The sequence below is a fragment of the Coccinella septempunctata genome, chromosome 1 (assembly GCF_907165205.1).
Source record: "Coccinella septempunctata chromosome 1, icCocSept1.1, whole genome shotgun sequence".
Classification (NCBI taxonomy): Eukaryota; Metazoa; Arthropoda; class Insecta; order Coleoptera; family Coccinellidae; genus Coccinella; species Coccinella septempunctata.
This window is the reverse complement of record NC_058189.1, coordinates 28,804,013-28,819,629: the sequence shown is the minus strand read 5'-3', so window position 1 is coordinate 28,819,629 and position 15,617 is coordinate 28,804,013. Positions and strand designations below refer to the sequence as shown.

Below are 15,617 nucleotides of genomic sequence, written 5' to 3'. Positions count from 1 at the left end.
TTTCTTTCTTTAGTTCAATGTAAATGACAAATGAAGGTTCATTTGTAAAGCACAGGAAATAGACGCTAGTGTAGGGTTACGGTAAAACAACCCGAGTTAGTGATCGAGTTAGCAGCACCGTACTTTCCGAACACGGGTTGGATGTTCGGGTTAGGTAAACGAACGCAAGGGTTAGGGATCGTATGAACCCGGGTAAGTTTCCGAAAACGCCTATTATTTATCTGAGAGCTAACTGAAACATTTTCTAACATATTTGTAGCACTTATTTTATCAACAGAATTGTTGGAGCTACTCTGTACTGGACTTGTAGTTCTTACAGAATCAGAGTTTTGTTCAACTGATTCCATTTCAACAGGATTGTTTGCAACTGATACAACAGAATTGCCAGTAGGTGGCACAACAGATATGTCCGTAATGGACGCAACAGAATTGCCTACAGAGGGCGTAACAGAAACGTTCTCACTGGACTCAACAGATTCAGACGAAACTGTTAATTCATCACTTGGGACTGATAACTTTGATTCATATGACTTGTAGGTCAACTCTTCATTTATTAGAACATTACAAGATGTAATAGTCTTACAGGTTTTAGGATCATACAACAAATAGCCAGTATCGGTATATCCTATTAAATACATTGTGCTAGATCTTGCATTCAACTTTTTACCTTTTGGAACATTTTCATTTCTAACTTCTGCCTGTGAACCGAAAATTCTTATATTTTGAAGATCGGCTTGTTTTCCATAGAGTTTTTCATATGGAGTCAAAAAGTCTAATGATGAATGAGGCGTACGATTGTATAGATAGCAAGCAGTCGAAAATGCAAAACCCCAGAAAGTATTTGGAAAGCCTGATTCAAATAACAAGGCTCTAGCCCTTTCTTGGAGTGTTCTATTGAACCTTTCAGCAGTTCCATTATGCTCATGTTGATAAGGTTCTGCTAACTGAATTTGAATACCAAACTGATCGAGAACTTGTTGACAAGATTCGCTGATAAACTCTGTTCCATTATCACAACGTAATTTTCTGAATTGACCAGGACTAGGAAATAATGACTGAAGATAGTTCAAAGCAGACTTCAAAAACTTGAAAGTTTCAGACTTTTGTTTCATCAGGAAAATTTGTGCATATCTTGAATAATCATCTAGAACAATTAAAATATACTTTTTCTTAGTGTACTGTGTTGGCGGATTGACAGTTAATAGATCTGAATGAAGAATTTCACAAGCTCTAGTGGCTCGATCTCTTTCTTTTGCACATGTTTTTCTGGTCATTTTTGCTTTAGAACAAATTGTACAATTACCAGTACTGAGATTATACGTGAGTTCTTTAACTCCTTGAACAACATTAGGTAATTTTCCTAAGTAAGAAGATGATATATGACCCATTCTACGATGCCACATACTACCTTCCTGAGCCAACATTTTTAACTGATTACGAGTAAATCTTTTACGTAATTTTCGTGTTTCTCTTCTACTATTATTGACTTTCTTATTGGGTTTGATAACTGAGAGTTTCATTTTAAAACTAGAATTATCTTTCGAACTTAACTGTTTATTTATACTTTCTACTTTATTTACATTAATTTTGTTGATACTACTTGTATCACCAGGATTGACTCTTGCTGGGATTCGATAAACGCCATCCGATACAAAGAGCAGGGAGATCTTTCTTCTTAATTTTCTAGATAAAATAAATCCATTATTAGCATTTAGCACAAGACTTGTCCCAAACTGAATATTAAATGCACGGACACTGAGAATATTATCCCTTACTTCGGGGACATACTGAACATTAGCTAGATGTACAATGTGCGAACTTTTTCCAAACTGTACTAGTAATGGAAGTGTTCCCTGACCCATTGACATAGTGCTTTCAGTTTCCGATGCCAAAACAACAGATATCGGCTCTTTATAAGCCTGATAGTTTAACAAAATATTCTGTACATTCACTACATGGTGAGATGCACCAGAATCAACTAGAAATGTTGCAAACATACTGAAATTATTCAAATCGAACAATGACTTACTAGATTTTTGATCTTTCAGTTTCCTACAGTCCTTCTTTTCGTGTCCCTTCTTATGGCAGAAAAAGCAGAATCTCTCTGTGTTCACACATGTGTTTGACTTGTGGAACATCAAACCACATTTTCTGCAACTTGCCTCACGCTTTTCAGCAAAGATTATAGAGTAGAAAGAGGTTATGTGAAGTTAGCCACACTTTTCCAGCCACGGTTTCTGACGTAGAGACAGTCGAATCGGGGATACAGGGCAGTTACTCGTTATTTATGAACAGTGTTGCCATATTTATTTTGTAGTAGGATAATTGAGTCTTAAGAATTCCAAATGATAATACCACAATATATAATATTTGATTGAGTGATTATCGGTCACATTAATTAAAACTAGCTTTAAAAAAATAACGGCTCTTAAACCGCCGTCATTTTTTCTTGGATGGTCGTCGAAGTGTGAATGAAATCAATTATTGAAAGGGTGAAAAAGTGGGAAGGGGTAGAGGTGCTACCTAAAAAAAACTGTTTCAGAATGCTTATCGACCACATAGGCTAAAACTGCAGTCAGTTTTTCTTGGATGGCCGTCGAAGTGTTAGAAAAAAAATGAAATCTGTTATGGAGAGGGTGGAAAAGTGGAGAGGGGTAGAGGTGCTACCTAAAAAAAAACTGTTTAAGGATGCTCATCCACGACATAGGCTAAAACCGAAGTCAGTTCTTCTTGGATGGCCGTCGAAGTGTTAGAAAAAAAATGAAATCAGTTATTCAGAGGGTGGAAAATTGGGAAGGGGTAGAGGTGCTACCTAAAAAAAAACTGTTTTAGAATGCTTATCCTACACATAGGCTAAAACCGCAGTCAGTTCTTCTTGGATGGCTGTCGAAGTGTTAGAAAAAAAATGAAATCAGTTATTCAGAGGGTGGAAAAGTGGGAAGGGGTAGAGGTGCTACCTAAAAAAAAACTGTTTTAGAATGCTGATCCTACACATAGGCTAAAACCGCAGTCAGTTTTTCTTGGATGGCCGTCGAAGTGTTAGAAAAAAAATGAAATCTGTTATGGAGAGGGTGGAAAAGTGGGAAGGGGTAGAGGTGCTGCCTAAAAAAAACTGTTTTAGAATGCTGATTCTACACATAGGCTAAAACCGCAGTCAGTTTTTCTTGGATGGCCGTCGAAGTGTTAGAAAAAAAATGAAATCTGTTATAGAGAGGGTGGAAAAGTGGGAAGGGGTAGAGGTGCTGCCTAAAAAAAAACTGTTTTAGAATGCTGATCCTCCACATAGGCTAAAACCGCAGTCAGTTTTTCTTGGATGGCCGTCGAAGTGTTAGAAAAAAAATGAAATCTGTTATGGAGAGGGTGGAAAAGTGGGAAGGGGTAGAGGTGCTACCTAAAAAAAAACTGTTTTAGAATGCTGATCCTACACATAGGCTAAAACCGCAGTCAGTTTTTCTTGGATGGCCGTCGAAGTGTTAGAAAAAAAATGAAATCTGTTATGGAGAGGGTGGAAAAGTGGGAAGGGGTAGAGGTGCTACCTAAAAAAAAACTGTTTTAGAATGCTGATCCTACACATAGGCTAAAACCGCAGTCAGTTTTTCTTGGATGGCCGTCGAAGTGTTAGAAAAAAAATGAAATCAGTTATTCAGAGGGTGGAAAAGTGGGAAGGGGTAGAGGTGCTACCTAAAAAAAAACTGTTTTAGAATGCTGATCCTACACATAGACTAAAACCGCAGTCAGTTTTTCTTGGATGGCCGTCGAAGTGTTAGAAAAAAAATGAAATCTGTTATGGAGAGGGTGGAAAAGTGGGAAGGGGTAGAGGTGCTACCTAAAAAAAAACTGTTTTAGAATGCTGATCCTACACATAGGCTAAAACCGCAGTCAGTTTTTCTTGGATGGCCGTCGAAGTGTTAGAAAAAAAATGAAATCTGTTATGGAGAGGGTGGAAAAGTGGGAAGGGGTAGAGGTGCTACCTAAAAAAAAACTGTTTTAGAATGCTGATCCTACACATAGGCTAAAACCGCAGTCAGTTTTTCTTGGATGGCCGTCGAAGTGTTAGAAAAAAAATGAAATCAGTTATTCAGAGGGTGGAAAAGTGGGAAGGGGTAGAGGTGCTACCTAAAAAAAAACTGTTTTAGAATGCTGATCCTACACATAGACTAAAACCGCAGTCAGTTTTTCTTGGATGGCTGTCGAAGTGTTAGAAAAAAAATGAAATCAGTTATTCAGAGGGTGGAAAAGTGGGAAGGGGTAGAGGTGCTACCTAAAAAAAAACTGTTTTAGAATGCTGATTCTACACATAGGCTAAAACCGCAGTCAGTTTTTCTTGGATGGCCGTCGAAGTGTTAGAAAAAAAATGAAATCTGTTATGGAGAGGGTGGAAAAGCGGGAAGGGGTAGAGGTGCTACCTAAAAAAAAACTGTTTTAGAATGCTGATCCTCCACATAGGCTAAAACCGCAGTCAGTTTTTCTTGGATGGCCGTCGAAGTGTTAGAAAAAAAATGAAATCTGTTATGGAGAGGGTGGAAAAGTGGGAAGGGGTAGAGGTGCTACCTAAAAAAAAACTGTTTTAGAATGCTGATCCTACACATAGGCTTAAACCGCAGTCAGTTTTTCTTGGATGGCCGTCGAAGTGTTAGAAAAAAAATGAAATCTGTTATGGAGAGGGTGGAAAAGTGGGAAGGGGTAGAGGTGCTACCTAAAAAAAAACTGTTTTAGAATGCTGATTCTACACATAGGCTAAAACCGCAGTCAGTTTTTCTTGGATGGCCGTCGAAGTGTTAGAAAAAAAATGAAATCTGTTATGGAGAGGGTGGAAAAGTGGGAAGGGGTAGAGGTGCTGCCTAAAAAAAAACTGTTTTAGAATGCTGATTCTACACATAGGCTAAAACCGCAGTCAGTTTTTCTTGGATGGCCGTCGAAGTGTTAGAAAAAAAATGAAATCAGTTATTCAGAGGGTGGAAAAGTGGGAAGGGGTAGAGGTGCTACCTAAAAAAAAACTGTTTTAGAATGCTGATTCTACACATAGGCTAAAACCGCAGTCAGTTTTTTTTGGATGACCGTCGAAGTGTTAGAAAAAAAATGAAATCTGTTATGGAGAGGGTGGAAAAGTGGGAAGGGGTAGAGGTGCTTCCTAAAAAAAAACTGTTTTAGAATGCTGATCCTACACATAGGCTAAAACCGCAGTCAGTTTTTCTTGGATGGCCGTCGAAGTGTTAGAAAAAAAATGAAATCTGTTATGGAGAGGGTGGAAAAGTGGGAAGGGGTAGAGGTGCTGCCTAAAAAAAAACTGTTTTAGAATGCTGATTCTACACATAGGCTAAAACCGCAGTCAGTTTTTCTTGGATGGCCGTCGAAGTGTTAGAAAAAAAATGAAATCAGTTATTCAGAGGGTGGAAAAGTGGGAAGGGGTAGAGGTGCTACCTAAAAAAAAACTTAGAAAAATTATGATTAACTAGTAAGTTGTTAAGATAATTCGTGGTGATATTAATGAATTTATTACGTTTTTCTGTAGTGTCTAGCTCGTTTGTCCTACAACTTAAACAAAATTCTGTATCAATCAACAGTTGTTGTAATGGAGGTGGTTTATATTTATTATAAGGTAAGTTAAATTTCTCACCAAGACTCAAAAGATATTGTACATTAACTGGAATTTGAACTTCAGAGAGGTTTCTGATCCACCCTGTATTTATGTTAGGTTTTCCAATATCATCTACCTTGTCATTAGGAAGTTGAGACAGTTTTAGATGAAGTTCAAATTCCAGTTAATGTACAATATCTTTTGAGTCTTGGTGAGAAATTTAACTTACCTTATAATAAATATAAACCACCTCCATTACAACAACTGTTGATTGATACAGAATTTTGTTTAAGTTGTAGGACAAACGAGCTAGACACTACAGAAAAACGTAATAAATTCATTAATATCACCACGAATTATCTTAACAACTTACTAGTTAATCATAATTTTTCTAAGAAAACTAGACCTTCCCGGTTTTTCAATAAGTGCATAATAGAAACTAAGCAATTTTTGCGAGAACACAGTGAGTTGTTAATCCTCAAGGCCGATAAAGGTAATATAACAGTTATTATGCCTGTGGATCTATATAATGAAAAGGCTCAGACTCAACTCAATGAACAAGATACATATAAGAAATTATCGAAAGACCCAACCACCAGCATACAAAACAAGCTAAACAAACTTGTTGCACTCCTACATAAACGAGGGCATATCGATGACGCAACGCTAAAGTTTTTGAAATGTAACAACGGTACTTGCCCCAAACTTTATTTCTTACCTAAGGTTCACAAAACCGACTGTCCCTTACGACCAATAGTAAGTTACGTGGGTTCTCCCCTTTATAATTTGAGCAAATTTTTGGCAGAACTTTTGATTAATGTGTTTGAGAAGGATGAAAAGTACGTTAAGGATTCTTTTCAGTTTGTTGAGGACTTGGCCAATGTCAGCATTCCGGAGAACTTTATTTTAGTCTCATTAGATGTCTCTTCATTGTTCACTAACATCCCGATTGAACTTGCGGTTGAATTAGTTAGGAGGCACTGGTCTAAAGTCGAACCACACACTCGTTTGACAGTGGATGAATTCGTACAATTATTCGAATTCTGCGTTGACAACAGTTATTTCGTTTTCAACGATCAGTTCTTTTGCCAGGTTTTTGGACTTGGCATGGGTAACTGTTTGGCACCCATTGTATCAGACATAGTCATGTCAGATTTACAGAATTCCGCTTTATCTGCATTACCTTTCAGAGTACCGATATATAAAAGGTACGTTGATGACATTTTCACCTCAATACCTTCAGACGGTGTTGGTGTCATTCTTGATGCCTTCAATTCCTTCCATCCACGTTTACAGTTTACTTTAGAGACGGAAAGGAATAATTCATTGCCTTTTCTTGATGTTCGTGTCATCAGGTCATCGGGTTGTTTAAGAACTGATTGGTACCGTAAACCAACCTTCTCTGAGAGATTTTTGAATTTCAACTCTCAGCATCCTTTCACTCATAAGATTAATCTCATAGAAAATCTGAAGTTTAGAGCTACTCATTTAGCCAGCACAGAGTTTCACGTTGATAATATGAACAAAATTAAAAGTTTTTTGATTAAGAATAATTATCCGGTATCATTGATTCGAAGAATTTTAAACAAAAATGATTCAACACACCTAAAACCACTACTAACCACAGCTAAAAGATATTTTAAGATTCCCTATATACAGGGTTTATCTGAAAGGGTGAGTCAACTCTTAAGAGATCAAATAGTTGAAATTGCCTTCAAACCAGCCAATACCGTCGGGGGATTTTATTCCAAGTTGAAGTCGAAAACTGCTCTTGGCTTAAGATCTGGTGTTATCTATAGTATCCCTTGCAGAGAGTGTAACAAAGTATATATAGGACAAACTAACAGGTATCTGAGAACTAGATTGACTGAACATAAAAGAGACTGTGTCAATATACACAATCCAACTAAAATGAAAGATAACAACACTGCATTAGCTGAACATTCTTTCAATGAATTACACTCGTTCGATTTCGATAGTGTTAAGATACTTCATTGCCAAACTAATTTAAGTAAAAGGTTGTTTTGTGAAATGCTGGAAATAAAAAAAGAAGTAAATTCTCTCAATAAGAGAAGTGACATTGAGAATTTGAACACGGCCTATTTCAATATAATCCAAAGAATAAGAAATCTCACATCTTAACGTAACGTTAGTCATGTTCGTGTGTCTACATATTGTTTCCTTCCCTTCTTGACAGATGATTATTCACGTTGAATATATTTCATTTTCATTTCGGATTCGAGTCAAATACCGTAGTATGCCTGTCATCATAACATCCCTCAATTATTTATTACTGAAGACAATAGAGACCAACTGACAATGTGAGTAGCTTCAATTCATTTCATTGAAGGGTCAATAATAAATACTCTTTTTATATTTTTTTATATTTATATATATGTAACCAAGTTGTTAATGTGTTCAATCTTTTTTCCCTTGCCCTTCATTAATGTTTGCTTGCTTTAGTGGTTTGTTCATATACAATTGTTCTGATATTTTCTTGTTGATGTGTAATGTTACCTTCTTTAAATAGCTTTTTAATGTGTGCCATCTATTGTAAAGCCCTGAAGACGATTTTAAATAAATCGAAACGTCGGCATTTTGTTAAATTGAGTCTCTTTAACCCAGACCAACAAGGACCCTCTCAACAGTTTCAAATTTAGGATTTATTTCGACCATGAAGAGTGCACTAGGGCTAGTGTAGAATGTTCCATCAATCAAAATTAATGAATGATGAACTTCATGGGGATCCTCTACTATTCGTCAGAAAATGACTAAATTAATTTTATTTAATAATTGTTAAGCAAATGTAACATTTTTGTCCCAATTATGTTAAATAAAAATATTTCAGCAATTTTGTTCTTTACTTTTTGATATGATTCCTTTTATATATTGAACTATTTGGAATATTTAAAATCTCTCGCACTGACACCAGAGACGACTGTCCCTGCTCCAGAGACAACTCTGTCTTTGCTGACACTGCTTTTCATATGATTCCAAAGCTTTATCCGAGGCTTTTCAGAAGATCATTTCCTATATTCTTGCCTCAAGATTATAATTAATATTTATATTCAAATTACTTTAAAGCTTCTATTTTATTAATTCATCAAGGCTGCAAGGGTGATTACTGAAAATTTCGTTCCCGAAATTCAGGAAATTATGATTAACATCATAAATCACTAAAAAAAGTGCAAAATTTTTAGAAATTTCGATTAGAATGACAAACTAATGATTAAAAATTTTTAGTACGAACCGACTTGTTGAAAGATTTGAACAATTTGGGAAATAGAGAAAGAAGTGAATTTTTCCAATCAGTATTAAACCTTCAAATATTTTCAGTTCTGATGTTTATGTTCTGTGTTCAGTTCGAATAGTTCATTCTTTCATTCCCGCTCATTGAAATGCTTACGTTGCTAATAGCAACGGCGTGCGAGAGAGAAAGGTTGCTCTACATCTTCCCTTTCACTCACAGAACACTAATATACATTGAACTCTATGAGTTCAATGCAGAGATATATTCTATATCTCTGGTTCAATGCTAATATACGCTTTCACTCTTCCTCATTTTGCGATGCCATTCCAGTTCCCATAGAGTTCAATGAGTATTCAACTTAAGGCTTAACACTTAAACATTTCATTGATAATAAAATACTTCCAAGTTCAAAATTCTCTTTATTATGCATATAATCATTAGAACATCAATATATTTTGTGAATGTCCAAGATACCACGAAGAAAGAACAAGAAATTTCATTGCAGGTTCTCTGAAAGACATTTTGGTGGAAAAGTGTGAAGTTAATAATATTATAAAATTTCTCAGAAGTGTACAAATTGACAACCTTATATAATTAATAATATTAATATGTACCACTCCATCGCTAATAACCCTTGTGGTTGAAGCGAAATTTCTAAAAAAAAAAAAAAAAAATATTCCAAATATTATTCCAGCTGTCGAGGCTCAATATTAGATATTAGCAAAGATTAACCTCTTATCTCATTAATCTCTTATCCTCTTTGATATTAGATAAGAGAGAGTTCCAGCAAAACGATATCAAAATCCAAATTGATAGGTTATGTTTAACGTCTGACGTTTCATGATGGCAGCACTTCAACTCAAATTTCATTACAACGCGTAAACGTTATATTTCACGTTATTTGTCACGTTAACGTTTACGTTCAGGCTAACGTTCTGTGCGCACTTCAACTCTCTGACGGGTGGATAACGTAGCACGTTATCGTAATTTACGCAAGCAGTACATGTGTACTGCTTTACTAAAGTGTATGTACACGTTATCTCTACATATCCTCCAGGTGATATTCCAATTTTTTCTTGGTAACTATAGTGGCCACTTATAGGTCCATGTCCATAAATTTTAAAATTATGAAAGCATCACTGTGAACAGGTATTTTTCAATACAGTTTAATCCAACTCCACAAACAAAAATTCCTGTAGACATGCATCCATATAAACGCACATAATCCACAAAAACAGCATAAAATCAACCCAAAAAGCATTAGAAACCTATAACGACAACAAACTTTGACATTTTCCGATCATCTGTTGCTTACGCTAATAACGTAAATTCGTATCTTCCATACATTGAACCCATAGAGTTCAATGCTTCCATACGACCAGAGACAGGTTGTCTCTGCATACGACTAAATTCCGAGCCAGATAGCGCAAGACGGTATTCCATTACCAGGGGGGTGAAACTCCCTCAGTAATGACGTGAACCGAATGAACTGCTGCCATCTCTGAAAGGTCAGCGAATTAATATAAAAAAATGTTAGTTTCCTACGCTGATAATTCTGCGCATAAACTAGAGTGACTTTGTAGCATAGACTAAGTTAATCTTTGATTCTGCGCTTGTGTGTGAAATTGATATGTCAAATGATCAACATTCGATTTCAAGTTTGTTTGTTCATTTTATTACAAGTTTTCGTTGGGAAGAAATATTGTTGTGTACCTAAATTCAAGAGCAACGAGTAAAAGTGAAAGAAGAGAGAAAAAATTGCCTGTTCTTATGGTTCCTTTTAGAGTTATGGTTGGCATAATTCTTCAGAAGCCGGACTATGAGGAATTCGAAGAATAAATCTTTTCTGATTACGTAGGATGTAGTACCAAAGAAGAGGTATGATTTTCTCATGAAGCGCTTGAAATCTTGTCCAAATTTGAGGTATTTCAGCTCATAAAAGATAGATAAGTTTCATTTAACTGATTTTTGTTTGTTTATCAATCATATATTCTATTGTTTTTCAATTATCATATGTGAACATTTCATCTAATAAATTGTATGTATGAACTCAGAGTATTATTTGTTACATAGTTGTCTCCAAAAAAAATTAAATAAAATTACCTTATCAAAGCGTAAAGAGCGCTCTCGACAAATTAATCGAGATTAGTTTGCTGACGTTTAAGAGATGGCGCTTTTCTTCGTAACAAAATTTTATCTCAGAGTTTCCCATCTATAGTGTTTATCTATGTTCCATTACCGCATAACGTTATTAGCGTACGTCGGCGTTTTACGCTTCTTCTCTAATGTCACACAGTATTTTAGAAGGAAGTGAATAATTATGCCACCATAGACATAGAGACATGGACTGAGCAATGCCAGCATGAAATTGGCTATTTATTAGAAAGAGAGAAAAGCTCGTCGGGACATACCTTTCTCTTTTTTGTTCACATAGAGGTGAGTGTAGACCAATCAAAATTCTAGAAAAAGACAACTGCATTCCCGACGTGTTTTTCTCTCTGTCACTTTTTTTGACCGTATTTCATGCATAGATATAAAGGGAAGGCACAGTCCATGTCTCTATGTCTATGTATGCCACTTTCTTGTCGTGTTGTGGGATATGGAGGCCAAGGAAACAGTGTTAAGTTTTTTCCCTATTCCTGAAGAAATTTCTGTATTTTAGCATAAGAAGCTTCACATAAATTACTTGACGAGGAGACAACAAAAATGCTATTAGGAGAGCTGACTTATACTAGTTATATTTTTATTTATACTCATTATATTTATGCTGTTTTTCTTACTAGTTCTAATTTGTATCGATTATATTTTTATACTGTTCCTGGGCAGGAAGACCTGAGTTGTTAGTTGTTAGCCCTTGGAAACATTGTTTTAATAAAGTTTATTACTACTACTATAGTGTTTCTGTTTTATATATACCTATATTGAATACACCTTTTCAATGAAACAGTGCATCTTTTCAAGAATATTTAATACAACTAAATTACATAATATTATGTATTTACATTTTGAGAAAATATTAATTCCATCTCTTATAACCCGTACAAACGCTGTAGAAATAAAGGCCAGGAACAATGGTCTACCAGATGCATTGCATATGGATCCAGAGTTTCACAATCCTCATAGCAGTATTTTATTATAGATTGGTCATTATTCCCTTCCCTAAATATGCATCAATTCATCTGTGCTAACCCTTTTGTGAAATACTTTCCTCGAACATTTTGTTCCAAATATTTTATAGAGTAACCTAGGTAAAAGGCCAATTGTAAATTATTTGTAGGCTGCTAAGCTCTCGAATGCTTTCGTATATCTGGCTTATCTTCTGGGAATAAAATCCGCCATTTCTTGATCAAAATTTCAATAAATTAGGTACTCTCTGTATTCACTGAAAGAAAATTTATAGTTAATTCAGAAATCTTGATATATGATGATAATACACACACCGGCAAATTTAAAGGAACGAGATATACTTTCGTAAATGAAATGTATTTTTGCTTTATTTGGTTTTTGCGGTACCTAGGTCTAGAAGCTATGCCATTCTTACACAATTGTTATTCATTTTGCACATTTTTATCAATTTAGTCAACGTCAAAGCCAAATCAAAGCGAAAATATCTGTCGATTGATACATTACATTTGAAACGCAAATTTTCTCCAAGTAGAATTTCCTAGTTTTTTCGTTTCGCTTGAGTTTAGTTGGTTTTTGTTTACTATCATCACTTTGATTGTGAAACTGTAAATTATGAGTGATTTAGCACCCACTGAAATCGCTAGGGTAGTACCAATGATCGAAAATGGTCGATCTTACAATGATGTTGCCAATATGTTTGGGAAATCAAAATTGTCGATCCACCGTAGTGTTATGCAATGGAGGCAAACTGCAGAGTATGTGGGGACCGATTTATCACATTGCAAACATTCCGCAATAGGCCTTGAACCTCAGTTCAAACAAGAAACGAATTGGAAGAAGTTCGTGAAACCGCTATAAGTAAGCCTACAGTGAAGAGAAGAGTCAAAGAAGTTGGTTTGAAGGCATATAGGTAAAAAAAAGCACCACAACTCCAGAAACGTCATCGAGTGGTGCGACTAGCTTTTGCTCGAGAGCACCAAAATTGGAATGATCTCTGTGATAATGTTTTGTTCACGGATGAGTTTCTGTGTAAATTCAATAGAAAGGAGGGAAAGATTGTATCGTCGTCCAGGAGAACAAAATGAACAATTTAATTTTATTCCTACTGTCTCTTTCGGTGGAGGCTAAATTGTGGTATGGGGTGGCGTATGTTTAGGGGCACACAGAGTTGGTGGTTGTTGAAGGCGGCGCTTTAACGGCAGATATGTACATAAGGGATATTCTGCAAAATCATGTAATACCTTTTGCCCCATTTTTCAGGGTAGATTTTCTCTTGATGCAAGACAATGCTCGCCCGCACGCAGCTCGTTGTGTAAGTGAATATTTAAATCAGGTTCAAATACCGGCAATGAATTGTCCTGTATGTTCTCCAGACATGAATCCAATTGAACATGTTTGGGACATGCTAGGCAGACCACTTAGGTCAATAATTCCTGCTGTTCGAAACTTGGAAGAAGCAATAACTGCTTTGATGGAAATATGGGAGAATTAGCCCCAACGTAATCAGAAATATGGAAAGACGAATGGTTGCAGTTATAAGGACTGTTGGAGGAAACACACGTTATTAAAAAAATATTCCTTGTGATTTTGTGTTACCATTAAATGTTTAAGACGACAATAAGTATACAATTAAGTTTTCAATTTTTAGTCTTAAGTCTTTAGACAGGCTCCAAAAGCGCATGAAGCTTTGCAAAACAAATTGAAATCAACTAAACCATTCGTTGAATTTCCCTGTTGAATGATTCTTTTCAAATGTGCCGCAAAAAAAAGTTACGAGGGAAAAAAATGCAATTCATCTCCGTTCCTTTAAATTTGCCGGTGTGTGTAGTTATCATATCAAAAGTTTAATATCAACTTACTTTGCATATATCTATTACAGATTGCCAAATAAATATTCTTCCAGATGAAGTTAAATACCACTCTTTTATACCTTGGAACAACGAAAATATTCGTCAAGTGCGAAGTTTTACTTGTTATGACGGTTTTGCTTGCCTCCACAATTTTGTGAGGCTAGAAGGTTGGAGTGGCCAAAAATATTCCAAATCTTTGTTTTGACCGGGAGGGCCTCTCGACCAGGTTCATTCTCCCAAGTAATGATTCTGTTATGTTCTTCAGTTGTTCGAGGAACGTTACAGGACCCTTATGTTGTTATATGTAAATATATCAGTTTAATTTAACGTTCCGCTCAAAACTTCTTGTTGTTAATCATGTTGCAAGTGATTGCAACCCTGTTATTTGTGTTTCATTGGTCATCAATTCAATGCAGATTTTCTAATATAACTATTACCACAATTTTACAAAGAATATTAATGAAAAATGTAAATAATAAACGGTCTCTGATAACAAAATAAAAATAAATAAAACATGTGAAACCAAAGATTATAGAGTTAACTCTATAATCTTTGATGTGAAACATGGAGAAAAGGGAAGATGTGAAATGAGTTGACAGGCTGTCAGAGATGGATAGTTGACAGTGGTTGACAGTTTACAAATTTTCTGTGGCTTAAAAAGTAGACGACAGACGTGGCAACGTCGGTACGGGTATGAGCATTTAGCTCCTCGTATGGAACGTGCCTTCCCTTTCTATCTATGCATGAAATACGGTCAAAAAAAGTGACAGAGAAAAACGCACGTCGGGAATGCAGTTGTCTCTTTCTAGAATTTTGATTGGTCTACACTCACCTCTATGTGAACAAAAAAGAGACAGGTAAATTCCCGACCGTAGATAGAGGATATCTACGTTCCCGACGATCATTTCTCTCTTTCTATAAAAAAAGCCAATTTCATGCTGACATTGCTCAGTCCATGTCTCTATGTCTATGAAGTCACCGGTTACCAAGGCTGTGGTCCGTATATACACTTTGGTTTCTTCTCTGGTTAGTAAGTGGGCGGCACTTATATTAGTGTTCTGTGGTGGGCGGTCCGTAAATGTCGAATTCCTGACAATTCAGTTCAATATCTGTCACCAGAGTAACCGCTCTGGTAACTGGTCTGGTTACCAAATGTGTATATACGGATCATACGCCTAATGTGTATATACGGACCATAGACAAAGTATATACGGACCATACGCTTGTAGTGGACTGCTTTTTTTTTTAATAATGACATAACGACTGCCCTCTAGTGGACTTTATCAAAGACCACCAGTAAGAAATGAAAGGTTAGACAAGGTTTTCTGTACTAGCTGTTGAATTGTAAGGGGAGATGGCGCAAGCGTTAAGAGCCCTCTGGAAGACGCTCTTTTTCAAGTAGGTACTTGAGATCGAAAAGGCAAGAAATTCCTAATGAAGAAGGGATTCATTAAGCGTCCTTTCTTGAAACGAGTTAAACCGGTTTTTCCTGTTAGTTAGTTTTTTTCCTAGAGTGAATTTTTGAGTAAGACAAAGCTTGTTTTTTTTCTTTATTTTGTTCAGTGAATTCCATACGTAAGTTACCACTCATTTCATTATTATCGTTTCTTATTTTATTAATTTGAAGGTTTTATTGCGAATATGCGGTATTGGGTACTTGATGCATCATATTAGTTTCCATTGTTAAAGTATTTCGTTAATTACTCGAGGGCCAATTCCGTCCGTCTCTATTTTATGTGCTTCACACACAATATAACTCATTTTCTTTATTGTAGATAATAACGTACTTTCTGAGTTTTTCTTTCTTTGAACA

At 35.8% G+C, this 15,617-nt stretch overlaps 1 protein-coding gene and 1 long non-coding RNA gene across 2 annotated transcripts; one reads left to right on the top strand and one right to left on the bottom strand.

Moving 5' to 3' along the window:
* Positions 1-1,533: 1,533 nt before the first annotated feature.
* On the bottom strand, positions 1,534-2,171 carry LOC123308128. The gene is made up of 2 exons (XR_006537059.1): positions 2,030-2,171; positions 1,534-1,683 (listed from the first exon to the last, which is right to left on the bottom strand). It is a non-coding gene; the product is annotated as an uncharacterized LOC123308128 (long non-coding RNA).
* A 3,917-nt stretch (positions 2,172-6,088) lies between these two features.
* On the top strand, positions 6,089-7,720 carry LOC123322665. Its single transcript, XM_044910643.1, has one exon. It carries the CDS (start codon positions 6,089-6,091, stop codon positions 7,718-7,720), a length of 1,632 nt encoding a protein of 543 aa, XP_044766578.1.
* The last annotated feature ends 7,897 nt before the right edge of the window (positions 7,721-15,617 follow it).